The sequence below is a fragment of the Aspergillus vadensis genome (assembly GCF_003184925.1).
Source record: "Aspergillus vadensis CBS 113365 unplaced genomic scaffold BO88scaffold_1, whole genome shotgun sequence".
NCBI lineage: Eukaryota > Fungi > Ascomycota > Eurotiomycetes > Eurotiales > Aspergillaceae > Aspergillus > Aspergillus vadensis.
In genome coordinates this window covers 2,439,376-2,462,981 of record NW_020292039.1, presented here as the reverse complement: position 1 = coordinate 2,462,981, position 23,606 = coordinate 2,439,376, and the positions used below count along the sequence as shown (strand labels likewise).

Below are 23,606 nucleotides of genomic sequence, written 5' to 3'. Positions count from 1 at the left end.
AAAGCAAGGCACTGCTGTGATCATCATATCATGCACAGCAACTATGAAGGGTTGCTCACCGGCAGCTGTGTGCGCGCTGGCGCTTCTAATAATAATTTTATGTGATGACGGCTCGACTCAATTAGAACGGTATGTACATGGACACTGACGTTTAGATAGACTCTCAGTCGGCGAGATGGTTGTATATTAAGGCGCTCATAATACTATATACCTTAGCCGCATATAATTGGCGGAAGACACGCGCAGGATGCAGAAGGTCTGTACAAGTGGAAAGAGAGAACTGATGACATAGCCATTCCTGATAACCGCAGAGGTTTGAAATTAAACGACCTGATCGGTCGGAACCAGTGTTCACTACGTCAAGCCCCATAATTATATTAAGATTCCAAAGCCTCTCACAATATAACGCTTCGTACATAATCATCACGAAGCAAAATGGCTGAAGAGATGGCCAACGCTTGCCATTTGCTTATCTTTCCACCAGGATGATATGAACTGGCCATAGCGATCAAAGTGCGCTTGTAGGGCCAGGCCGGTGAGCCTCATGGCTATCCGGACACTTCCGTGACGATCATTCCAAGACAGGGCGTCGGAATGGCGCGAGAGGCCAAGCCACTGTCACCTATATTTCGGGGTGCCTGACGCTCCGTGATGCAGGGATGCGATACGAATGCGATAATCAGTTGACGACCACATGCTTACGCTGACGGAGACACCGAGAAAGAGGGACCAAGTGGCTTGAGCAAATCCAATGCCCTTCAGAAGATATGCAGCATGCATTACATTAGTGTGGTGGTTCTGGAAGCATGTGGAATGTCTAGGCCGGCCCAGACTTCCCAATCAGGTCTGCATCTTTCGAGTCGGAGATTTTCTCCCATTACACTGTCCTCAGATCAAGCGAGATAAGGCGAGACATATTCTGTAGAAGTACATTGATCAAATTGTAGTCAACTAGTCTGGCGTAGAATGAAATTTGTGCCTTCAGCTGCGGATTAGGCCGACGGCGTTTGCCGAAAACTGAGGGAGGCAGAGTAAATAAATGCACCTGCCAGTATTAGTGACACAATCTTCATCGAATCATGACGATCAGCATGGCCATGACAGAGCTCCGATGATCATCATGTGAGAGACTATGAGGGAAGCCGAACGATGGGTGGAGGGCGGAGGGAAGAATAAGAAGCAAGAAGAGGGAGGGAAGGCAAGTCAGGTGGCGGCGGGTGGGCCTGAGCAGCGCCTCGTGTCTTCCCTTCTTCTTTCTTTCTTTTCGTTTTCCCGATCCATCTTCAGCGCTTGCTTTGCCCTTCCATCTCTTCTTGACCTCACCACTCAACTTTCCCTCCCTCCCTCCCTCTTCTACCTCCTATCGCACTTCTCCCACGTTTTTGGTTTGGGTTTTACAAACACACCGGCTGTGTCCGGAGAGGAATAGTGCAAAGGGCAAATTCCTGTGTTCCCTCCATTTTCACCCAAGTCCGAAAGTTCGTGTTCCACCCCCTGAGCTGCGACCTCTCCACTCCTACCGCACCCCCAGGCCAAATCCAAATTCGACGTGGATTCGGGTCGGTAACACTCCCTGGTTCGACTCGACTGTGGTGACTCGCAGAGTATTCGCCCTTGGCCCACCAGCATGAGGTCCGTTTAGATCGACTCCCTGGTTGCAGACAGACATGGAAGCGTCACACCCATCCCCCGAGGGGATAATGCTTCCCCCAAGCCCCGTTGGTTCGTCCGATCCATTTGACTCGACATCGTCCGGCTCTGCCGCAGAGCAACCCGGCGAGGCAAAATGCAGCGATAACGTCATGATCACTTTGTCGCTCACACCTGATCCGCCGGTCCAAACTCCGACTCGCCTTCCTTTTGCCCGTTCCCATTTCCGATCACGATCAATGGTTGAGGTCCCCGGCCTACCTCCGATGACACGCGCCCACTCGTCCCCAGGGCTGGACTCACGGGGCAGATATATATTCGTCAACGGTCGCGGCGCTTCAACAAATGTGGGCGATCCGGCGGCCAAGCGCTATCTGCCATTGCAGGTCACCACTGGAGATGGCCTAGAATCCAGAATGGTGCCCCTGAATATCTCGGAGACTATCTCGGAACATGCGGAGTTGGATACTAATCTTGTCTCCTCTCCCTCTCAAATTGACTACCACCCTACCTCGCCGGTTTTCTCTCATACTCTACCGCGCGTCAACCGTCGCCGACCGTCGTCCCCCCTTCATTTCCAGAGCCCAAGCTCGTCCGTCCACTCTATGGGAAGTCCGTCCGGCCATTCCTCCCCTGTGATCTACAACATGAGGTACAACGAATCCTACCCCGGTTATTCGGCATCTTCGACCTCATCTATACCCTCGACCCCGACAAGCTTGCGATCTCGTAGCCCGAGCATTTCGTCATTGGAAACTATCCCTGACATTCCCGACGCTGAAGCCGCTGCGATTGAGGCGGACCGGATCGCGGCTCTGAAAGCTGCAGCAGATAAGGCGGATGAAGCAGAAGCGGCCAGCAGCGGCAATCGGAGGCGTGGGGCATCTGATGCTTCTGGCCCCTCCAGCGGTCTAATGACAATGCGGGCGGGATCGGTTGGCTACGGACCCCGAGCTGACAAGCGGAAACGTTGGAGTGTCTGTGGAGCAGAGCGTAGACAGGACCTGGACCTGGAAACGATCTGGGAAGATTGAAATGAAATGCAAAGCCAGCATCAATTCCTTGCTACGACTATCAGTCCGTTTCCCGGACATTCTCTCACTACACATCACTTGGACCAAGCTGGCCGGTGACCCGCCCATACTGAACCGATCGACAACCACTATGCCTGACACGCACGCGTCCGTCGCGTTCCAAACATTACCATTCACAAGGCAAACAAACCCCAACCACTTCGGGAGAAATTGCCCTTGTGCCTGAACCTCTCGCTATCTTTGCTTGCTCCTTCTTTTTCTCTATGTATCAAGCGCTCAGTTCGAAAATACCCAATATCTTCTACCGTTTCACGTCTTTATCTTCAGCGGTCAAACCCACCAATTTCATCCAGGAAGGCCGCAGAGTTTGATAATCGCGCAGGTCCGTGGATGCTCTACAAGTCGAGTTTCGTTTCTTATCCTATCTGGGTCGTTTTTTCCAGCGTGGCGCATGGTACTTTGATTTTCAGTTCTACTATCCGGGGGCGTTTCGCTTACTGTTGCCTTCTTAAGCTTGCACGCTACTGTTCGTTTTATCGTCAGGCAACAGCTGATTGATTGATCCATTGATTGAAGAGCAATATGTGATTCCCCTGTTATCTTTGTCTCTCGTGTTACTTACTCTGTTCGTCTATTGCACTTGTGCGTGGGGCGGCTTTGTGTGTCATTCGTGTACTATGAATCTGAGATTCACCGCGTCTATCTGTTTGTTTGCTGGCCGACGGCCGGTGTGCGGGGTGTAAATAACTGTTAGCTGGCTATAACTGCAATCCATACATATCTAAGGCTGTACAACAACCACACAAGTTTCACGTATAGTTCTCTCCAAACACCACCGTATATATGTGCATATATCTCAATAAATAGCAAAAGGGGGAAAAAAAGGCCAAAAACTTAGCAAAGCAATCAAACAGGCAATAAAGCAACCCAAAACAACCAAACTGTCTCAACCCAAACTCGTAGATAGTAGTGAAGTGATAGTAGGCTCACATCATAAAAGCCCCTTCGGCGTAGCAGAAGGCAACGAATCGTCCCTCTCCAACCCAATACCAAGCCTACCCAACCCATACAAATTGCAAATCTGGCCTGCAGCGCGCTCACCACTCCAATACGCACCGGTCGTGGTACCCAGTGCGACAAACGGCGCTGTATGTTCGCCCGCGAACCAGACCCCGCGGTCTGCGCCCATGCCCGCGCGCAAGACCTCGATGTCTCGATCTCCCTGAGTGAGGCCGACTTGGAAATTGCAGTAGGAGCCGTTACCTGCGTAGGGGTCGTTTTGCCACTGCGTAGCGGCGAAGGCGATTGGTTTGCAGTCTGGAGAGGAGTCTGAGTAGCCGTAGAGGCGGGAGTAGAAAGGGTGGAGGAAGTCGTTGAGGAAGTTGAAGTATTCTTTGGAGGAGGGGTCGAGGCCTTTGAGCTTGGAGACAATGTATGTGGAGCAGGGGCCGAAGGTGTAGAAGAGGAGGGTGGGATGTGCGCAGGAGGTGGGGAGAGCGGCGAGGGAGATGCATTCTTGGTTCCAGAGAATGCCGTTCGGCTTTTCGGTGTATTCTGGGTTGAGGAATTGGGCGAACGTGGGGTTCTCGAAGCTGTTGTATTCTAGGTTGGTTTTGAGGATGTCGGCGGTCTTGGGATCCTGGGGGCCGGCGTGCCAGTATGCGCGGGGAAATGTGACGTAGACTTTTTCTAGTCTGCCGTAGGAGATGCTGTCGATGGCTTCGTTAAGTCGAGGGGGGAGGTCCGGGGTGAAGGCTTGTTTGTTGCGTTTGAGCCAGCCGAGTGGGCAGGTGACTACTACTTCGTCGAACTGGAAGGTCTCTCCTGATGCTGTGGTGAGGTTCACTTTGCTGGGGGATCCTATGGCTTTCCGAGATTCGGAATCGATTTTGATAATTGGCTGGTTGAAACGGATATCTGCGCGTTGGAGAGCGTTTTGCGAGACATACTTGAGAATGTTCTTGTATGTCGACGCCACAAAGAAGTTATCTGTATTGATGTGGTTAGTTGGGCGCTATCATCATGTGGTGAGGTTGGTACTCACTCCCATCTATGCACTCCTCGAGACAGAAGAACTTCAAACTCTGCCTCTCTATGGGATCACCGACGTACGCTCCCCATAGTCGGCAGGATTCAATGCAAAGCTCCTTCTCGGCAGCGCTGAGGTCTGTCTTCTCCACCTCCTCGCGGAAGAAGTCAAGCAAGCTTCGTTCAGGTGGAATGATGTCTTTATGCGTATTGCTGTACTCAAAGGCCTTTTCAATAGTCGTCCACAATACTGCTGATACTTTAGCAGCTAGTGCATCGTCAATTGCCTTGCCATCTGTGGAGATCAGAGCCTGATTCCCTTCAAAGTCTTCGAGCACTGTCCCTGTTGCTTCTGAAATTGCAACAATCGGGTTTTTCCCAGTGCCATGTATCCAGTTCGGGCCCCTGATAAGCGTCAGCATTAATACCATGGAACATAATCATGACCAGAGGGTTGAAGTAGGAGGTATTACAAGTCTATAAGATGTTCGTGGATCTTCTGCTGATGTACCTGCTGGAAATCAGTGAACCGCCGACTCTAAAGATAGATATTTCTCATACGCACCCGGCCACCAACTCTGTCTCTCGCTTCAAATAGGGTCACCTTGGCACCATTCTGGATAAGAATGTCAGCGCATCTCAAGCCTGATAGACCAGCACCAATGACAGCCACGTTGGGCCTCCTGCCCATTGTGATAGTCATATGAAAGTAAAAGCTTGTCTCCCGAGACTGAAACGGTGGTTGATCTGCCTTTGGAATTATTGTATGCAGTAAGCGCCTGTTGTGCTACATGAAGTCAGCAGCTATCCGATCCACTCGAGATAAGCCGGTGCATATTGCAGCCGCTACTACTTGATATGGTCATAGGCCAGACTTGGGAAAGCCCACACCCAGGGTAAATGACGGATGAATTGAATCGACCTACCAAGGTATGAAAGCGACTCGTTCTTAGTCTACAAATCACAGAGACGAAACCCTGAAGCATCCAACCACGGGTGGCGGAGAGAAAGACGACGAGGCGAATACTTCGTAGTTATCAGGGAGACGGACGAGACCCGGCGGTTATATGTCAGCGGGAAGCCACGTGCTTGCAGAACCCGCCTACAGCCATCTTCTGCAGTCTACCTACTCCGCCTATCTACTCCCTACAATTCCCCCCTTCACCCCCGCCTCGCCCTAGTTATCCGGATCAGTCCATCACAGGCGCTTACGTATCAGACAAGCCAATTATTCTATCATCTTCCATTGTTTTGTTTGTATTAGGCTATTCGGCTGTAATAGCACTTGGATATCATCTGTGGCGTGGCACAGGGTTTCGTCATCAAGTCCGGACCCATGGTTGCAGCTGCCTGGAGCAAACCTGCGAGCTGCACCTCATGGGAACGTAAAGCAATCATCTCACAATCATACACACAATCACCCGCTTGCTGGCCTGTAACCTCCAATATTGACATTACAAAGGAAAGAAATGGATATGAAACAAAGGGGGAATGATGAAAAGAAAGAAACAAAGGAAATTATGATCATTTCACAAGGACACAAGGGAAAGCTTAGCTCATCTCCATGCCCCTTGGCTCAGAGATAGCAAGCCTTGAATGCAGTCAAGGTCTTCTTCCTGACTTGCACCTCCCCCGCCATTCATGAAAGCCGACACCTCGGCGTCCATCTCTGGCACATCCTTGGCGATTACCCCGCTCACTCGTTGGTTCTGAGACACCCGTGAGTATCTTCCGCCGGATGCCAGATCCCTGTTGGCTTTGCCATCCCTGCTGTTGGCCTCTCTTAGTATGGAACGCCGGGAGTGATGATGGGAAGCGGTCCGCCGGCGGACATGCGAGGTTCGTGTGCCCGGTATCCAGTTCTCCTTATCCGAGTCACCCCACTGTAACTCCAGGTCATCATCTTTCGCCGACATCGTCTTCGAATTAGACAACTTATCCCCAAGGGTCGCACGGCCAGTCTCCAGCCGGCCCAATGAAGAGACCGTGCGGGAGATCTTGCGTCTCTTGTCGCCAGTCGGCTTAGGGACAGGGGTATTAAGATATTCGGAAGCGTTTAAGGCGTTGCTATGCCTTGCCGACATGCTCCTCGTTAGTGAACGCTGACCACGTGCGCGGAATAGAGCGGGAGAGCCAGCGTTCGGTGCGCTTTGGGAGCTGGTCGGAGTAGAAAGTGCACTTCTTGCATCAGTGTCAAAAAATGATTCCCAGTTGCGAGGATCTCTTGATCTTCCAAACAACTTTTCGGTCTCCATGGAACCACCACGCGGCGTACTAAATGCCGCAGCACTGTTACTCCTTCGAAGTCCTGCAATCCTGGGCTTTCGCGCTGAGAACATAGAAATACGGTTCTTTGACGGGGACGGTTCGCCATCGGCACGGATCACAGCTTTTCCATCAGAGGACATGGCAATCCGCAGGGCATTTCGTCCTTTCGGAGGAGATGGCGTGAGTTCATCTTCTTTGCGTACCATAGCTTCTCCGTCGAACGAGAGCGATATCCGCAAGGATGGTGGCGACTTCATCGGTGTTGATGTTCCCTGCACAAACGGTCGATTGCCACGGGTTTCGGAAAATGATCGTTTCCTCTTAGCAGAGGTCAGGTTGGAATCGTCGACTTGGGTTTCATCGTGCACCAGGGCTGGTTGTTGTTCCGGCATCGTCTCGTCTGGGGCTCTCTGCGAGTCCTCCACAGCTTCTGTAGCGAGGCTTGTTTGAGAGCTCAACCCTGACTGCTCTAGCTCATTATTATCTCCATGCACCACGTCGGATTCAAAAGACACATGATCGGACGATTGCAAAGCAACGTTCCTGTCCTGGCAGTTGTCCTCTGATTGCTCTGTTCCGCTCGAAGATCCTGGCTCTGTCGGTAGGTTGTCATCGGATACCCGTTTTGACGCGTCGGACACGTCCGACCGAGGCGCGAGAAGCTCGTGAGGTTGCAATGGTTTCGATTTTCGGCGATCATTCTGACGACGATTCTGGAACCAGATCTAATATCCAGACACATTAGATTGCACGTCAGACGTGGAGGTTACATGGTAATCGCAGACATACTTGCACTTCCTTCTCGCCCAACGAGACGCGACTGACTATACTGGCTCGGGCCGTTTTGTCTGGCTTCGGGTTCCGTTGATACTCGGCTTCGAGGATTGCGTGGTCTTCGGGGCTATACGACCACAGCAGTGACGTGTTAGCGATCTACTGGCAGCGAGACCCATTGGGCCAATAAGGACTGGAATTGGTCTCCGTGCATACCTAGTCCGACGCCGCTTTTGCCGTGCCAGCAATTTATTATCGACGCGTGGAGGAAGGTTCTGGGTTAAGGTCTTTTGGGAATGAACAAGGAAGGCGTAATTAAGAGCAGCAGCCGAGTCGGACGCCTGGGTTGAGGGCGGCGAGGAGGAACATGGTGCAGCAGAGGGCTCCGGATCAGACATGGTAAATAGCCGTAAGCCGAGTTAACAGCATAGGAGGACGGGAAGAAAGAACAAGAGGGACAGAATGGAGGAAAAGTAGAAAAGGAAAGGTAGTGACGCGGGCCGTGACCTAAGTAAAATGGCGAGGCGGACGTGAGTAGGAGATCCGGTGTGATGTGGGAACAATTCCCCAACCCGGAGGAAAAAGACGCTTCATCTAATCGCGTCGCGATGTGGACGCGGGCGGGCACCGCGGAGGCGTGGTAAGTGTATAGTATCCTCGTAAACCCGGTACTGTATGGTCCAGTACCTCCGGTTGGTTCTCCGCTCTGATTTTCTGCGGCTCGGCCGATTCTCCGCCCGCACGAGGGCGAGGCTTTCCTTTCATTCCAAAGAATGTCCCCATGTCTCCCCCCTTGAGTCGAAGCCCTCTCTTCCCTTGCTGATTGGATCTGCAGGCTGTCCTTGTCTTATCATTGTGAATGAAGTCACTTTTCAATCTGTCTATGTAACTATCCATTGATGGATGCTTGCTTTGCTGCAGTCCAACCCACCCACACTTCCAAGTTCCCCCCTCCCCACCCCGAAAGGTCCTCAATAGAGACAGTAACTACGTACTACTAGTGCATGTAACGGTCGTTCCAGGCGAGCGGAAATATCACCACCGCCTCCCGCCACCGCGCGTAGCTAGTATCCTTTTCTTGCTTTCTTTACAGTATAACCGGGTCTCGCGCAATCGCGCTTATTGACGTGTTTTCGGGTTCCATTTAGTTATTGATGGTCCTTCGTTGACAAAACGTATCGCGATACAATGCTACTTCCGTACCATTTTCGGTTGTTTTTCGCTTTTCTCAACTTGTTTGTTGTTTTGCTTCTGGGTGTTTGTTACGGGTACAAATAAACACGGAATACTACCTACTTACCTACCACCAACTATTTTCTACTAGTCATAGTAACTACTAAGTAGTTACTGCGTAAGTTACTAAAAAGCAGAAGACCCGAATAATTGATTCAATGTCAAGTTCCATTAACTCTCTACTCTTCCCCACAACTACCCATTTCCCCAGCAAGAATAATAAACGTATCAAATCACCCCTCAAGCTGATTCATATGACTCGGAATATTCCACGGATCGTAATCGATATGCACGAAAGCCCTATCCACCGTAGGCACACTCTCCACCATATACTGCAGACTCTCTCCAACGTCATGGCTATCCTGGAGTCGTGTCTTCGGGTCCAAGACAATATCCACCTCGACGTTGAGTCGATCTCCAGCGTAATACGCCTTTAGATCCTGGATTTTGAGAATCGCTTTCGAGAATCGCATCGTCATGTACAGCAGGATACTGTGGTCTTTGGGTGACGCTGCCGCGCCGGTTAGGTGGCCGATGTGTTCGCTTGCTGTGGCGCTCCAGTTGTAGATTATGTAGAGGGAGAGGAGAAGACCGCCTAATGGGTCGATGTACCAGGTTGTGGTCAGGGAGCCGACTTTGGGTTGGGTTGGTTAGTGGTGTGGTTTGCCCTTGGTTTGAGGAGTTATTAGGGAGGGAACTTACTCAGAGGGAAGAGAATACTGAACAAGTTGAAGACCACGTCCGTCATGGCGTCTTGAGCTAGGGCCTGGACGCTTGAGTTTTTGATCAGTCGACACCAGAACCAGCAGATGAGCTTGACGATCACTGTGCTGGCCATGACGGTTATGGAAGGGAGGGATAGGTCGACGACGGAGCGGTCGGAAGAGATGAGGCGCGTGAAGGATGTGAGTGCGACTTGGACGAAAGATGTCACCATCACGACGGCGAAGACTAAGACGCTGAGTGGTTCGAGTCGACGACGGCTGATCGGGTATCGGGAGCGGTCTTGTCGACGGATCAGGGTGGTGGTGATCCAGACTATGGCTGTGCTGAGGAAGTCCAATGCCCCGTCGACTAAGCTGGCCAGGACGGATAATGAGTTTGTCATGGTCATGGCGACAATCTTTGCGACTAGGAGGAGGACGTTGGCGACGAAGTTGACGTAGATCGCGACGGTGACTATCCGGTCGCTGCTGTCGACGAACTCATCGTTTGATGGTATGATGTCTGGGGGTGATGCTGCTCGTTCTTCGATCGTCGGGGGCAAGAGTGGAGAGGTCTCGCTCTCGCTGGGAATGCGATAGAGATTCCGGGGCGTTCTTTTGATCTTACCGGATGCTTGAGAGTCTGCTGTTCCGTAGGAGATTGCGTCATATGCCCGGCCGTTGGCTGAGACAGGGGGTTCTCCTGGCTGGTTGCTGTGATAGTCCACGATCAGGCGATGTGGGAGAGAAGAGTCCAGCAGTCGGTCGATGAAGACATATTGCGATATCAGATCATTGTTGCGCTCGTAATAAACGCGCCTGTACCTTGTTAGATCACACGCGTTGGAACCACAGACGGCAACGTACATGGCCTTTGGCATCTTCTTCAGTGTAGTCGGGTCTTGGTAGAAATGTTGCCTGTAGCTCATCGTTAGTAAATATCTACTGAGCTGTGGAACAAGGGCAACGGCGTACCAACGATAAATAGGCCTGCTCTCACCGATGAGTCGCTTGGCGCGCTCGAAAGCGAGAGGCCTATCCCCGCGATCTTGGGGGAAAGACTCATCAAGACGATCACTGTCATATGGATTATCGGCGCTTTGGACGCTGAGAGAGCGCCGTCGTATCAATCCCCCGAGGCGTTGACCCCGGGTGGAGAGAAGGTCATGTTCCAAGTCGAGGCTTGGTTGTCTCGCCCGGATGAAGGAGTCCGATCGCGGCAAAGAGGAAGGGGTTGGCGGCACAGTACTAGATCGATGTGTCGAGGACATTTTTCCTTCCCTTGCATTGAGCGACGTGGAAATGCAATGTATGAGGAAGCATTTCATTTAGGCGGCAATGATGACTGGCTCGACCGAGTCAACTTGGTGGGACCCTGACGGCATTCTTCAATTGGAGTCTTGGGCGCGCGGGCTGGGCCGAGCTGTTAGCTCACCATTATGAGATGGAGTCTGGCAGAACTTTCTCACGTCAAACATACATGCGTACCTGGTTATTTAATCATCCTTGTTGATTGATTGTATACGTCAGTGTTGGATAGTATTTGCAAATGTCATTGTCGCAAGAAGCCGCCTCATGGCTCTCGCCGCCAGCTGTGCAGCTCTCTCCTTCACCACAGCCTGGAGATAAAGCTCCCTCTTGCCCAGAACTGCCCCTCCCAGCCAACAACAACAGACCTACCATCATCTCATTCCTCAGGCACTGTGGATGTCCTGGTTAGTCCGGCCTCGAATGAACTGTTGTTCACTAACCTAATGGTAATTGCAGTGGCGGAAGCAACTTTTCTCGAGTTGCGCACTGCCGCTGAGAATCACCCCGAGATCAACTTTGTCGCTGTGTCGCATAGCGACCAGCCATCAACGGAGAAATGGCTGGAGTCTATTGGGGGAACCGGCGAATCTGGCTCTAACCCCGTGACGGTCATCATCGATGCTGAGCGCAAGATCTATGCGCAATGGGGCCTAGGCGTGACTTCTTGGGGCCATGTCCTGAGTCCTGCTGGACTCTTGGCTATTGGGAAGCTAGGGTGGGAAAGAGGGATCTGGAACAGGCCTACCGAGAGTGGTAGTCGCTGGCAGTTGAGTGGCAATTGGGCGGTTGACGCCGAAGGAGGAGTGCGCTGGGGAGGGCCTGCGAAGCGAGCCGATGAGCTGATAGATATTGAACAGGCAATCTATAGCATCAAAGCTTGAATCTATATCATGTCATGGTGGCATACTTCTAACTCGTTCACAATATGTCATAGTAATTCCAAGTAACAGAACATTGTGTACGCTCAAGCTTCGTTGAATTCATCTTTTGTGCCTTCATCGCCTTTTATCATTTTTAATTCGGGTAGAGACCAAGACAGACAGTTTTACCGACTAGGATTATTGCAGCACTAGCCATTGTTAGATGCGAGTCGTACTTTGTAGATTGTCCAAGCTGCTCAAGTCCGGCTTGATCAATTCCGATTATTAATGCTACGTCCGTAAACATCCCAGGCAATAGAGGATCATATTTCTCCAATATATCCAAACCTAGTTCTTTGCCCTCGAGATATCGTTTTCTGAGATGGAGGCTGCTACTTGTCAATATCTTCGGGTGTCATATGGTCAATGGCAAGATGGCGGGCGCTCCGTTCTTCGTCGGATTGGTGCGAAGAGCTTGTATAAGCTGCAATCCTTTTGGCTTGGCTAACCAGATTCCGTCAATCGAGACGTGAGATTCACATTAAGTTTCCATTGACACGCCACGTTTGCCGTGCATTTAACCAGTCGGCTATTCTTCCTTGTCCAAAAGGGTATTTGTGCGTGGTCAGTTTGCTTGTTTTGAGGCTTCATGAAATGAGTGGACGTTAGTGGAGTTGGAAAGAGTAGTAGTTTCTATTGCGCCTACCCCGCATTTATGCCTTCATCCCTCGTGTTGCACAACAGGCTTCTATGATAGAGATCAAAATGAAGGTGAGTCGCAGACAATTGTAGTAGAAGAAAGACTCAGGGGCACGTGGGAACATCATGTGCCCGACCAAAGATTACTTCCCGTCTCAACTTCTGCTCTATACTTCAACCTGTCACCGCAGCACCCTGTTTGACCATGCAGCATGTCAGGATTAGTCTCATGTCTAGACTGCCCTAGACCACTGCTAGCCTGTCTGCCTCGGCAACCTGGGCCGCTACCCCGGACGAGCAATGCTACAAATATAGACAGCAGTGGCTAGAAGATTGGGTAGTCACCATACCCGAAACCTGGAGAACTGGAACTCAAATACCCTATTGGCTTGTCAAAAGCTCGGTTTGGATGGACGAGACGCCCTAGTGGCTGTCATTGAGGCAGAATCCTTCTCCGGCTGGCCGCCAGATTCCCTCAAGCGGACTGCAACCGCGCACGGGCTGACCACACCGGCGCCTTTTTCGTTAGTGCATTGAGCGCCAATCATATCGGCTGGGGGAGTTTACTACCTTGGCGCGAACGCAATCAGGAGCGAGATGGCCATCCTAGTCCCGGGCCGGCCGGCCACCCCGGATTTTCAAGCTTCCTGCTAACCCTCGCTCCGCCATCGGCCTTTTCGTCCACCGGTCAACCCTCCCCAGTCTAACGCATGCCAAAGCGATGAGCTTGTTGAAATCTTCATGCATTTGACCCCGGAACAAGGCTTAGCAGGGAATTGACGTATATAGGCCATGTCATCTGCCCCACCCCCGCTCGGGGTCCTTTCCTGTGCTTTTTTGTATAAGTTCTGCCGTTCAAGATCCCACTTAACACTACTTCATGGCCTAAGAGATTGACACACCATAATATATCGATCGGCATTTCAAGATGGGTCGATACTTTACAATTGGCCTGGCTGCATTTGCAGCTACAGGGTCTTTTCTGTTCGGATATGACAGTGGTGTCATGACGGACGTAATCGAGTCGAAGAACTTTCTGGCTTTCTTCAACACTACCCAGACATCAACCATCATTGGTGCTATCAACAGCACATTTTCGGGAGGTGGTAGGTTCTTCTCTCTAGCTTGGGCCTTTTTCATTCCATGTGTTGCCCTGCTGGCTAACAATGGCTGCTAGCTTGTATTGGCGCGCTCCAGGGTGGTCTAACGATGGATCGCTTCGGACGAAAGTTCACTATCCAAATGGGTGCTTTCATTTGCATGATTGGCGCGATTCTTCAATCGTCAGCAAAGAACTTAGCCATGATCCTTGTTGGTCGTATCCTGGCCGGCTGGGCAGTTGGTCTCATGTCTATGTCTGTCCCAGTGTATCAGGCGGAGGTCGCTCATCCCCGTTCGCGTGGGTTCATCATCGGTCTAGCCCAGCAGATGATCGGTGTTGGGTTTATTGTCAGTACGTATGTATATGACCATCACAACCATGTCTGCATATATCTCAGACAAGAAAAGCATTAACTCTAAAATAGCTGGGTCGGCTACGGCTCCCTTCATGCGCCGGATACTAGCGAGTTCCAATGGCGATTCCCACTTGCCTTTCAGGCCGTCCCTGCCGTTCTTCTCGTTATAGGCATGTTCTTTTTGCCCGAATCACCTCGATACCTGATCGAAAAGGAACGCTACGAGGAAGCGATGAAAATCCTCCGAAGATTACACTTCGACGGCACCAACGAGGACTGGATTCAGACGGAATACAATGAGATAAAAGCCACCATTGAAGCCGAAAAAGCTGTCACAGTCCCCGGATGGCTCATCATGTTCCGTGTGCCTCAATGGCGAACCCGACTCATGTGCGTTTCCTTCTCCTACCAACACCCCAATCAAATCCCCGCATTCTATTAACATCCCACCCAAACAGGCACGGCATCGCCGTCCAAGTCTTCACCCAAATGACGGGCGTCAACGTCGTAAACTACTACCAAACAATCATGTACAACGCCCTCGGCATCACAGGTAACCGCAACACCCTGGTAGCAGGAATCTACAACTGCGTCGGTCCCATCACGAACTTCATCTTCATATTCTTCCTCCTCGACCGAGTTGGGCGCCGCAAGCCCATGTTGTTCGGAACCATCGCAATCACCATCGCCCTAATCTGCGAAGCGGCTCTCTACTCGCAGAACCTGGACGGCACTCGAAAGGGATACAGTATCGGCGGTGTATTCTTCATCTTCTGTATCACTGTTATCTTTTCTCTATCATTCGGCCCTTGCAGCTGGTTAGTCTCCCTCCCCTCCTTCTCACAACATTTCCTCCCACTAATGCGATATCGATCATATAGGGTCTACATGGCAGAAGTAATGCCGATGCAAATCCGCGGTCGAGGAAACGCCTTCGCTACTGCGATTGGCAACTGGGCCGTAAGTACCCTTTGGGCCCAGGTATCCCCGATTGCACTGGCCAAGATCCAATGGAAGTTTTATTTCGTGTTTGCGGCGTGGAGTGAGTAACCCATATCCCTATCCCATTTTTACTTTCCCTTGCTGCTTGTCTGCTAACCATCAACATCGAAAACAGACGTATGCATCACCCTTCCAACCGTCTACTTCTTCTTCAAAGAAACAAACCAGAAGTCGCTCGAAGAGATCGATCTGCTCTTCGGTGGTCGTGCCCTGGGAATGCTGCCTGAGGATGTAGTCGTGAAGCAGGGTACAGTCGAGACGGAGAAAGCAGAGGAGACGGGGGTATCGGTCGTCAATGTCGAGCATACTAGTACCGTGTGACCATGACGGTGTCTTCTATCAAGGAAGCGTGTGACCGTTCATGACAAATCAGTAAAGAAGCAAATACACAACGAACCGAATTGCACTGCGTCATTCCATTTCACCCATTAGGACCCTGGTCTTGTTCTATACCATATCTTAACCCATTCTATCCTCATCTACTCAGCCACTCATCCATCCCTCAGCCCTCTAATCCCCACCCCACCCCAACCCAATCAAAGAAACGCTCTACTCCCCAACCTCAAAAACTCCCTCGCATTCCCAAACTCAATCAAATCCACCTCGTGGGCCGACAACTTCCCCGACTCCCTAATCTTCTTCAAAAACTCCTTGCCCGTAACATTATCCTCAAAAGGATAATCCACGCTATACATAACCCTCTCCACCTTCGTAACCTGCAACAACATCATCAACGTCTCAACACTAAACACCCCACTCGTCGTGACCCAAATATTCTCATTCCAGACATCCATAATCCCCTTGCGTCTCGAGGCCGCCAACCCCTTGAAAAACCCCAATCTCGCGATCCGGTGCAACATGATCGGGAGCAGCTCGCCCATGTGCCCGATGACTATCTTGAGTTTGGGGTATTGCTCGAATACCCCCGCCGCGTAAAGTTTCAATATGTGCAGGCCTACGTTCTCGTGCCAGCCCCAGGCTGCGGACGCGAGACCGAGTTCTGCAGCGAGTGGATAGTTGCCGGAGAAGCGGGATTGGATGGAATCCTGGGATGGAGTGGAAGGGTGGATGTAGAGGGGGACGTCGAGGGATTCGGCGGCTGCGAAGACGGGCCAGAAGCCTTTGTCGTCGTAGTGGGTTGTGCCGTCCGGGAGGTGGTTGTCGATTAGGGCACCGAGGAAGCCGAGGTCGGTGACGGTGCGGCGGAGTTCTTTGGCCGCTTCGAGGGGGTGGGCCATCGGGAGCGCTGCGAAGCCGCCGAATCGGTCCGGATGCTGTTTTATGGCGGCGGCCATTTCGTTGTTGGCTGCGTAGCAGCGCGCGGGGTCGGTTGAGGCGACGCCGCCGGGAAGGTGGGAGAGGATCTGGTAGGAGACGTTGCCGGCGTCCATGTTGGCGAGACGGGCTTTAGAGAGGTCTTTTGCAAGGTTACGACATTCAGGGTAGATCTTCCATGTGTTGTCGTAGAAGAAGTTGTTGCTTTCGAGGGATGGGAATATCGCGTGCTCTTCGAGCGTGATGGCTTGCGCGGGGGAGGCCATGGTGGGGAATTATGGTTGTAGTGGTGATATTGGGTTGGTCGGTTTGAGCTGTCGGCTTATACAGGTAGGTGGGAGCGCAGCTCTCTATATTGCTTTCGGAGTAGGTGTAGAAGGCGGTTGTCTGAATCGTGCAGACTTGAGTGGAATTGCAGCTCATTTGAGTCATTGGTGTTGTACGACCAACGCCTCTGGTAAGGGATAGATAGCGGCATGCTGCTTCATTAGCTGAGGATGGCGCCAGTTGTGGTGGGTAGAAATGAGGGACAGGTCAACTAGGTGTATTGGCCTGCCGATATTGGGGCCTATAAGCGTGCAAAGGAGGCATAATGTTTTCGGAGTTAACTAGACAGTCCAGTCCCAAATAGGGGAAGCCAGTTGATGCAGATTCTGCAGTGTGTGTTGTCTTTAGCGTCCCGATCACCGAGTGTGAAGATCTGGATAAGCGTGTTGTTTATACAAGTCAGGAGCAAGCTGCGTCATAGCCATGGGTAACAATGAGCGCGAGCTGCACATCCGGGGGATCTGTGTGGATCGGCAGCCGTGGCATGACCTGGCACGACATGGCATGACCTGCTAATTTGTTGGCTTCTAGCTAGTGCGACCGCCACCAAAATCATGCTCAGCCGACCATCCATCGAAAGCTCCCTTGCAACCGCGCCAAGGAAGTTAGTCCGGGGCGCATGGGAAGGAATGAATCAATGCTTGCAGCGATCGCCCGACGGTCAGTGCTATAGGGTTAGTAGCATCGTTTAGAGTGATGGATGTGCGCTGCTGAGCCCCCCAGCGGCAACCTGCGCTAGTAGTTGGGAGAAGCTGCTGCCGGATGACCTGGGGAAAAAGGTGTGGAATGCAGGCAGCCAGATGCCTCTGGCTGGGCTTTCAAGGGAATAAAGCACATGGGTGGCACATAGCCTGAAGCCAAATAAAGGAACCCTGTGTTGTCATGGTGATGGCGATAGCACTGTGATTTCCTGATCTTAAAACCAAAGAGTTATTCAGTCAAGCCCCTCATTCCTTTTTCTTGAATACTCGGGCGTCAGCGACCGTGGGAACTGCACGTCTCACGAGCATCTGCTGATTGATGGCTTCGGGATGGCCTGATAAAGCATGGTTGGCGCATACCCCGCCAGGTGACGACGATCAGAGGTACAACGCTTGGTAGTGGCTCGTGTCCTTTATTAGCGGCCAGAATCCCCGGGGCTGTGGAACAACTCTCTTCAGAATTAACGAGAAGACAAATATAACTAAAGGAAAGACATCCTCAGCCTCGGTTGAGGATTGTCGCCTCTCTCTCTCGCTCGCAATCCGACCACACCGAGTTCCCGCGACGAGGAACATGGGGTTGTCGGAGAACAAGGATAACCCTCAGGTCAATCACCACATGGCCATTGTCTTAGGAATCGGACTAGGAGTCGCGACCTTAATCATCATGTGTTTGCTGTGAGTAGTTAGCCAGCCCCTTTTCAGCTTTGTGCCCGATGCTGGTCATGATCGCATTCGCGCCACTAATACCCTATATCTCTATAGTCTGACCCTTTTCGTCAATCGGCGTGAGCGCCATCCAGTCCTCAAAAGCAAAGGCAGCTCGAGCGACAAATTACGCAAGCTGGATGCTGTCTCCCCAACTCGGACCTTAGAGGATTGGTGGTCGCGAGCTAAAGGGCCTCTTTTACCGTCCGAAGGTGTTGATGGCGACTTCATATGGTACGTTTAGCTTGCATCCGCCGACCAACGGCTGAATTAGCGGCAACGCTAGCAAGTTGTTCGCCCACTAACGGTGCCGTTGACAGCGTTGTTTGCCTCGAGTCGGTTCTGCGCTGCCAGGAAATCCGAGAACTCAAATGTCTGCACGTGTTCCATCGAGAATGTCTCGAGAAGTGGTATCTGCAAGACCACTTCAATTGCCCACTCTGTCATAGAGCGTATTACGTTCAAGAGACCCATCCGAGTAATGAGTTTGTGTGGATGGTGTGAATGCGACCGACCTCTTCTTTTTCCAGGCTTATGCGGCGTTTGGTGTCTTATCTGGGCATTCACCCCACGCCGGTCTTACTCCACTCGAATATTGTCGCTCACTATGGGCATCAATATCTTCTTCTTTTCGGCTTTATAGGAAACATAGGCCAGTCCATGTGCGGGTCCCAATTGGTTGGTCCTGGACGATAGTTGGGATCCTCTTTCATGAGTTAATGACCTTTGATGATTAATGTGATACCCCTATGTTTACATCTCACAATAGAAGTCAGTTTTGCGGAGGTAGATACTCTGAGTTGAAGTCCCAATTGTTGGGATTGCTGGGATGGTACCAGTCCAGGAGACTGTACAGGCCAGAGGTGGCATCGTGGAAAGCCAGATCCTCGATGGGTTGAGGATCAAGAACCTGGTCAAGAATATGAGACAACTTCCTCTCCGCTTCCTTGCACGTGTGGTAATTGCCATGCCCCGGTCGCGCTACCCAGGAGAGGCATGAGATGAATACACTCAGATTTCGAATGATTTCAGCACGCGGTAACGCAGTAGTGTATGTACCAATTCCCTGGTTTTGGTGAAGGAGCTCGAGGATGAGGACGCTGGCACTGGGGAGGCCGTAGTAAAGGAACTGCACCATGTTAATCATAGAAAAGACAGCACACTCTAAGGAGTATTCAACATACAATCCAAGCACGATGTCTACTCAAGTCAAAGGTTGGGTCACTGTCAGCGTTGCCTTTGATGATATTGGACAACATTGTTCGTGACGTATCGAAGAGAGCCCCATGCCCAGTGTTCGCGCGTTTAACAACAGTCCTCTGCAAAAGGAAAATAGTATAAAGGTAGTCCAGGTAAATATGAAGCAAGGTGAACGACTTTGTTAGGGGTCCCGACTCGGTCCCTTCCGCAGACATATCGTAACGGAGACGGACGGGGCACACTGCCCACGACTCCCGCGCTTGCTTTATTATTTCACTTGAGAAGATTAGCGACGAGATGATTTTCATTCGCACGAGACACCATGGCATGAATATGACTCACTCAGAATTCTGTACCGTATCGCTGTGCTCACCGGTCCCTAAGGCTATCTCGAGAGCTCGCTCCCTAAATACGGCCAATATAAAACGAAGACGGAGCACACTTGCTCGGTCGACCTCATCTTTGGCTGACCATCCGAAGCTATCCAATCTTGAGATCGCCGCGTTTAGCTCATCCCCACCATGGACTATCGTTCTTTCGCTAATGTCCAGTGGGGGTGTTAGGGTGCTGTAGCGGTAGTTAATGGATGGCGGTCGTCCCACGAATGTGGCTTGATTCTTATCTGCTGAGAAGGCAGCAGCAAAGCACGATCTTCTCCATTGACGAAGAAAGAAAGGGCAATTATCGCCCATGGGGCTCTCCTGGTGAAGTCCAGCCGCATATATTGTAGCGGATAATTCACGGAGGCGACGCCAGGCTTGGTAGCCTAATTTCGAACGACAATCAGCATATGCTACGTCCTAAGATGAGTAATACTGGAAAAGCAAGGTCTCTGTACTTACTTGAGTCACCGTAGACATGGGTGAGAAGTACAAAGTTGCTATACTGGCAAAAGCCTAATAGCTCATTGACTGAAGAAGCCTGGTCGCTAAAAGTGAGGCAGGTGCTGCTCGCTTCGACAAGCTGAGCGCGGAGACTCTCCCGGGCTAAGGTGTCCGCCGCCACCTGGTATAGATCTGGGTCACTCTCAGGTGTAGATGAAAGCGACATACCAGCAGTTGCGAAGATGATGCCTATAGCTTCCCAACGTAGATTTTGCTCAGTAAACGCTGCACAGTATTGCTCCACTGTCATTGAACCATAGGTTGACAGTGGCCTGGAAGTATTTTGCGACACCTTACGAACTGTGTTTTGAAGCTGATCTTCGACTTCGAAATCAAGGGCCCCGAGAACATTCCGAGCGGAGCGTACAATAGACATGGTGACAATCTCTGGAATGACAGCAACAAGGACTCGGGTGTAATATCTCCGGATTAAGCTATCGCATATTGTGAGGTTTTGAAGTAGCTTTAGCAACCGCACTCCTGTCTGGAGGCGTTCGGGTTCCATAGAATAGGTCAATGTGGTGGGCATGGAGCTGTTATCTACATTGAGAGAGAACTCGGGACGATGCTCCGCAAGAATGGCTGAGTAGCTCGTCGAGCCCAAGTATCCAGGAGAAGCAGAAGCCGGCACCAACGTAGTGCTTTGTCTTGGAAGAGCGCCTGCTCCTGTAGTTGACGAGCTATCACGATGTCAGCACACCTTCGTGCGCTGGACTTCCATATGTAGTTGATTTTGGATGTGACTGGAGAATTGTTACCTTGCAATTGACTGGCTGTTTCTCGCTCGTGGCCCTCTGGCAGACTTGGTCAAGCCTCCAGTCACTTTCTTCGTCATCGGTGCTGGATGATAAAAACATCGCGATACCATATTCTTAGTCAAGCATCGGCCGCAGACTGGTCTCTCATGGTCGCATCGCAATTTAGATTTGCGACACGGCTCACACGATTGCAAGGACCCATTACGGCGAACCGCATGTGATTGATATTGACGGCTGCGCAAATTAGAGTCTGGCATTTTGACAATAAAAATCCGGCATTGAATGCAGTAATCAACTCATTTCCATACTGTCATACTTGAGAGCGAAGATTTAAAGCAAGTGTTGAAAGCGGGTAAATCAAGAAGCAGGCCTGACCTGCCCGAGACCGGGCACTTCCAGAGCGGGAACTAACTTGTTTTGGTATCGCGTCCAGAGCTTCGTGCAGCACATTCGGACGGAGATAAGTAAGACGGTGGGTGACAAACTGACCATAACTCCAGCAAAACGCTCCACAAGTGATCAAGCTCGAAGTTTAACAGGGCATAAAGTACAATCACATCGACTCCAATAATTCCAGATACATCTTCCCGACCTGTTTTCGCCCCTCATTATCCCCTTGTATCCACTCCTCAGGCGGGAACAGGTCAAACATGCCCACTTTCATTAACAACGGGATCGCAGCTCTAAGAGCTGTCCTGAGCGTGTCCATTTTGACTTTGTCCCCAGCTGCATGTGCTTCATTATACGCCCGGATATTGACCAACAGTGCTCTACATCCATCGTCAATACAGTCCAAACTCCAAAGCAATAAACTAGCGGGTTCGAAGGATTACTTGCCCTACTGTGCCTGTCTGCACTTTGCTGCCATCCGGTAGAGTCACTTCTGGCATCGCAGTGCCAAGCGTTGACGAGTTCAAGGCGACAAGGCTTGCGGCTGATGAGTTGGACATGGTGGTTTGATTAGGTAGAATTTGGGGGGTTCTGGAAGTAGTCAATGCTTATTTGAGGGTATGAGGTCTGGTGGGGATGGTCGCCTTTTGTATACTCCGTAGCTGAGGCTATGTCCGGAGGCTGTTCCCGGACATGGGCCCTCCGCGGAATTGTCGGGATCTCCGAGCATACGCTCGGAGCTGGAGCTAGATTATTTGTACTCTACCAGAACAATTTAACGCTGTCTTAAGATAGTCCGAATAAGATATCTGCAAATTGTATCTTTCGAACTCCAGTAAAGCTCACTTCTTCAGAAATTCAGTGGCGGGTTAGTCTCCGCAGGTTGCTACAATCCGATCCCAATGGTCAAATTTCATTATAAATAATCCATCCCCTAATTTATCCATAAGACCCCTCAATCCGCAAAAACTCCACCTGCCTCGATAGTCTCGAAAGCGCTCATAGTATGATTCCACACCTTCTGCCTCAGTTCGTCCTTGTTGATCTTCTCATAGGACTTGGCGTTGTAGTTGGTATCGCCGTTCTTGCCAAGAGAGTAAGCACCGCTTCCAAGCTCACCATCTGTCCCCACAGTAGTCTCCTCTTCGTTCCGCAAAGAGGTTGCCCCCCGTGGCGGATACCGAGACGACGCCAGGCTCAGCATTCTGTCACCACTCTCAGATGGTGGAACGGTCAGGAAAGGTGCGAAGAAGGGAACAAATATGTAACGCCACAGTACTCTGAACCAAGCAGGCAAGTCATGCTTTTGGAACCCGGGTCCCAACACGAGACCAGGGAAGATGTGTATCAGACTGAGCTTCCCACGGTTTTGCTCAGCCAAGGTTTCCATGAAGCACACATGCATGTAAATCATATGTGAGCGAGCCGTAGAATAATTGTAGGTATCTAGATCGCGCAAAGAGAGGTCGTCGGGAAATAGCTTTTGCTCGTAACCAGCGGCAAAAACCGAAACGACTGTTGCAGGGAGAGTGGATTTGAGTAGCAATGGAAGGAGCTTTGTTATTGCTCTCATGCGAGAGTAGTACATCAAGGACATCGTGACGTCGATACCTTCTTTCGTGTCTGCGAAATTGTCAGAAATGCAGATATAACCGATAATTTCGAACGCACCTTTCCGTGGCTGGTATATAGGCCCTCCCTGACTTAGCATGAGATAGTCGATCCTTGGGTCTTGTTGCTCCTTTTCTTCCATCTGAATAATCTCTTCGCAGACGCGATTAACATTCTGGATCAGCGAGATATCTTCAGTCTGCAGGAATCTGATCTGGGCTTTGGGGCAAATGCCACGACATTCTGCAATAATCTCTTCGGCGGCTTTGATATTTCTGCCAACAATATATGCACGAAAGCCTTTACCACCATTAGCTTCCGCCGTGGCCAATGCACGCAAGGTATAGTGACCAATGCCTGAGGTACCACCAAAGAAGACGGCAACCAAAGGCTGGCGCTGAACTAGGGCAGCATTCGTGGCACGTACGTCGTTTAATCCGACCATGGTAGATAGATACAGTAATCAGAGGTTATGAACGATGAGTATCAAATTCGGGGCAGGACAGTGAGATCCAGAGGGTCTCATATAATGGGAAGAGGAAACACTTTGCACGGAGTTTAAGGGATTATCGGGGATAGGAGTATCATATCAAATAATATCCGATGCATGTTCTCTCGTTGACGAGCATTGAGCGAAAGGGAGAGCTTGAAAGGGTGCTCGATCCCAGGTACTATAGACCGTACCACGTACAAATTGCCGGATATGGGCTAGCGTGTCGATGATCCACGGGT

The 23,606-nt window shown here is 51.0% G+C and overlaps 11 protein-coding genes across 11 annotated transcripts; 4 read left to right on the top strand and 7 right to left on the bottom strand.

Moving 5' to 3' along the window:
• Window positions 1–239: 239 nt before the first annotated feature.
• On the bottom strand, window positions 240–1,152 carry BO88DRAFT_400531 (uncharacterized protein). Its single transcript, XM_025705599.1, has one exon. It carries the CDS (start codon window positions 778–780, stop codon window positions 619–621), a length of 162 nt encoding a protein of 53 aa, XP_025568664.1. The 5' UTR covers window positions 781–1,152; the 3' UTR covers window positions 240–618.
• Window positions 1,153–1,548: 396 nt separating this feature from the next.
• BO88DRAFT_24573 (uncharacterized protein) lies at window positions 1,549–2,856 on the top strand. The gene has a single exon (XM_025702174.1). It carries the CDS (start codon window positions 1,668–1,670, stop codon window positions 2,682–2,684), a length of 1,017 nt encoding a protein of 338 aa, XP_025568663.1. The 5' UTR covers window positions 1,549–1,667; the 3' UTR covers window positions 2,685–2,856.
• A 657-nt stretch (window positions 2,857–3,513) lies between these two features.
• BO88DRAFT_24588 (flavin monoamine oxidase family protein) lies at window positions 3,514–5,513 on the bottom strand. Its single transcript, XM_025702175.1, has 4 exons — window positions 5,278–5,513; window positions 5,186–5,223; window positions 4,729–5,117; window positions 3,514–4,673 (listed from the first exon to the last, which is right to left on the bottom strand). The coding sequence occupies exons 1-4, from the start codon at window positions 5,413–5,415 to the stop codon at window positions 3,676–3,678; spliced, it is 1,563 nt and encodes a 520-aa protein (XP_025568662.1). The 5' UTR covers window positions 5,416–5,513; the 3' UTR covers window positions 3,514–3,675.
• Window positions 5,514–6,184: 671 nt separating this feature from the next.
• BO88DRAFT_24538 (homeobox domain-containing protein) lies at window positions 6,185–8,250 on the bottom strand. Its single transcript, XM_025702168.1, has 3 exons — window positions 7,971–8,250; window positions 7,770–7,881; window positions 6,185–7,705 (listed from the first exon to the last, which is right to left on the bottom strand). Exons 1-3 carry the CDS (start codon window positions 8,150–8,152, stop codon window positions 6,269–6,271), a joined length of 1,731 nt encoding a protein of 576 aa, XP_025568661.1. The 5' UTR covers window positions 8,153–8,250; the 3' UTR covers window positions 6,185–6,268.
• A 910-nt stretch (window positions 8,251–9,160) lies between these two features.
• Window positions 9,161–10,964, bottom strand: BO88DRAFT_483862 (cation diffusion facilitator family transporter; the record flags this gene model as incomplete). The annotated part of the gene is made up of 4 exons (XM_025712251.1): window positions 9,161–9,621; window positions 9,690–10,510; window positions 10,559–10,609; window positions 10,667–10,964. Coding segments are annotated over 4 exons (1,571 nt in total), but the record flags the coding sequence as incomplete, so codon positions are not given.
• A 196-nt stretch (window positions 10,965–11,160) lies between these two features.
• BO88DRAFT_400526 (uncharacterized protein) lies at window positions 11,161–11,933 on the top strand. The gene is made up of 2 exons (XM_025705598.1): window positions 11,161–11,406; window positions 11,459–11,933. The coding sequence occupies exons 1-2, from the start codon at window positions 11,241–11,243 to the stop codon at window positions 11,881–11,883; spliced, it is 591 nt and encodes a 196-aa protein (XP_025568659.1). The 5' UTR covers window positions 11,161–11,240; the 3' UTR covers window positions 11,884–11,933.
• A 1,556-nt stretch (window positions 11,934–13,489) lies between these two features.
• On the top strand, window positions 13,490–15,341 carry BO88DRAFT_410193 (sugar porter family MFS transporter; the record flags this gene model as incomplete). Its single annotated transcript, XM_025707998.1, has 7 exons — window positions 13,490–13,667; window positions 13,739–14,018; window positions 14,088–14,408; window positions 14,477–14,836; window positions 14,900–14,978; window positions 15,000–15,060; window positions 15,136–15,341. 7 exons carry the CDS (start codon window positions 13,490–13,492, stop codon window positions 15,339–15,341), a joined length of 1,485 nt encoding a protein of 494 aa, XP_025568658.1.
• On the bottom strand, window positions 15,136–17,011 carry BO88DRAFT_400525 (amidohydrolase family protein). The gene has a single exon (XM_025705597.1). It carries the CDS (start codon window positions 16,559–16,561, stop codon window positions 15,557–15,559), a length of 1,005 nt encoding a protein of 334 aa, XP_025568657.1. The 5' UTR covers window positions 16,562–17,011; the 3' UTR covers window positions 15,136–15,556.
• Window positions 17,012–17,547: 536 nt separating this feature from the next.
• Window positions 17,548–18,669, top strand: BO88DRAFT_24437 (putative RING finger domain protein). Its single transcript, XM_025702160.1, has 3 exons — window positions 17,548–18,001; window positions 18,089–18,265; window positions 18,352–18,669. The coding sequence occupies exons 1-3, from the start codon at window positions 17,898–17,900 to the stop codon at window positions 18,533–18,535; spliced, it is 465 nt and encodes a 154-aa protein (XP_025568656.1). The 5' UTR covers window positions 17,548–17,897; the 3' UTR covers window positions 18,536–18,669.
• A 134-nt stretch (window positions 18,670–18,803) lies between these two features.
• BO88DRAFT_327685 (putative C6 transcription factor) lies at window positions 18,804–21,582 on the bottom strand (the record flags this gene model as incomplete). Its single annotated transcript, XM_025702518.1, has 8 exons — window positions 18,804–19,160; window positions 19,216–19,507; window positions 19,574–19,997; window positions 20,074–20,795; window positions 20,874–20,955; window positions 21,060–21,180; window positions 21,359–21,397; window positions 21,466–21,582. 8 exons carry the CDS (start codon window positions 21,580–21,582, stop codon window positions 18,804–18,806), a joined length of 2,154 nt encoding a protein of 717 aa, XP_025568655.1.
• Window positions 21,583–22,218: 636 nt separating this feature from the next.
• BO88DRAFT_483858 (uncharacterized protein) lies at window positions 22,219–23,319 on the bottom strand (the record flags this gene model as incomplete). Its single annotated transcript, XM_025712250.1, has 2 exons — window positions 22,219–22,886; window positions 22,935–23,319. 2 exons carry the CDS (start codon window positions 23,317–23,319, stop codon window positions 22,219–22,221), a joined length of 1,053 nt encoding a protein of 350 aa, XP_025568654.1.
• Between the last annotated feature and the right edge of the window lie 287 nt (window positions 23,320–23,606).

Excerpts from the sequence above, each read along its gene's own strand:
- BO88DRAFT_24538 (XM_025702168.1), bottom strand. The coding sequence starts at position 8,152 with ATGTCTGATCCGGAGCCCTCTGCTGCACCATGTTCCTCCTCGCCGCCC. Across the intron at positions 7,882-7,970 it reads CAAAAGCGGCGTCGGACTAG|CCCCGAAGACCACGCAATCC; the intron begins GTATGCACGGAG and ends GTGGTCGTATAG. Across the intron at positions 7,706-7,769 it reads TGGGCGAGAAGGAAGTGCAA|ATCTGGTTCCAGAATCGTCG; the intron begins GTATGTCTGCGA and ends TCTGGATATTAG.
- BO88DRAFT_24573 (XM_025702174.1), top strand. The coding sequence starts at position 1,668 with ATGGAAGCGTCACACCCATCCCCCGAGGGGATAATGCTTCCCCCAAGC.
- BO88DRAFT_400526 (XM_025705598.1), top strand. The coding sequence starts at position 11,241 with ATGTCATTGTCGCAAGAAGCCGCCTCATGGCTCTCGCCGCCAGCTGTG. Across the intron at positions 11,407-11,458 it reads CAGGCACTGTGGATGTCCTG|TGGCGGAAGCAACTTTTCTC; the intron begins GTTAGTCCGGCC and ends TGGTAATTGCAG.
- BO88DRAFT_400525 (XM_025705597.1), bottom strand. The coding sequence starts at position 16,561 with ATGGCCTCCCCCGCGCAAGCCATCACGCTCGAAGAGCACGCGATATTC.
- BO88DRAFT_400531 (XM_025705599.1), bottom strand. The coding sequence starts at position 780 with ATGCATGCTGCATATCTTCTGAAGGGCATTGGATTTGCTCAAGCCACT.
- BO88DRAFT_24437 (XM_025702160.1), top strand. The coding sequence starts at position 17,898 with ATGGGGTTGTCGGAGAACAAGGATAACCCTCAGGTCAATCACCACATG. Across the intron at positions 18,002-18,088 it reads TTAATCATCATGTGTTTGCT|TCTGACCCTTTTCGTCAATC; the intron begins GTGAGTAGTTAG and ends ATATCTCTATAG. Across the intron at positions 18,266-18,351 it reads GTTGATGGCGACTTCATATG|CGTTGTTTGCCTCGAGTCGG; the intron begins GTACGTTTAGCT and ends TGCCGTTGACAG.
- BO88DRAFT_24588 (XM_025702175.1), bottom strand. The coding sequence starts at position 5,415 with ATGACTATCACAATGGGCAGGAGGCCCAACGTGGCTGTCATTGGTGCT. Across the intron at positions 5,118-5,185 it reads CACGAACATCTTATAGACTT|GGGCCCGAACTGGATACATG; the intron begins GTAATACCTCCT and ends GACGCTTATCAG. Across the intron at positions 4,674-4,728 it reads CGAGGAGTGCATAGATGGGA|ATAACTTCTTTGTGGCGTCG; the intron begins GTGAGTACCAAC and ends ACATCAATACAG.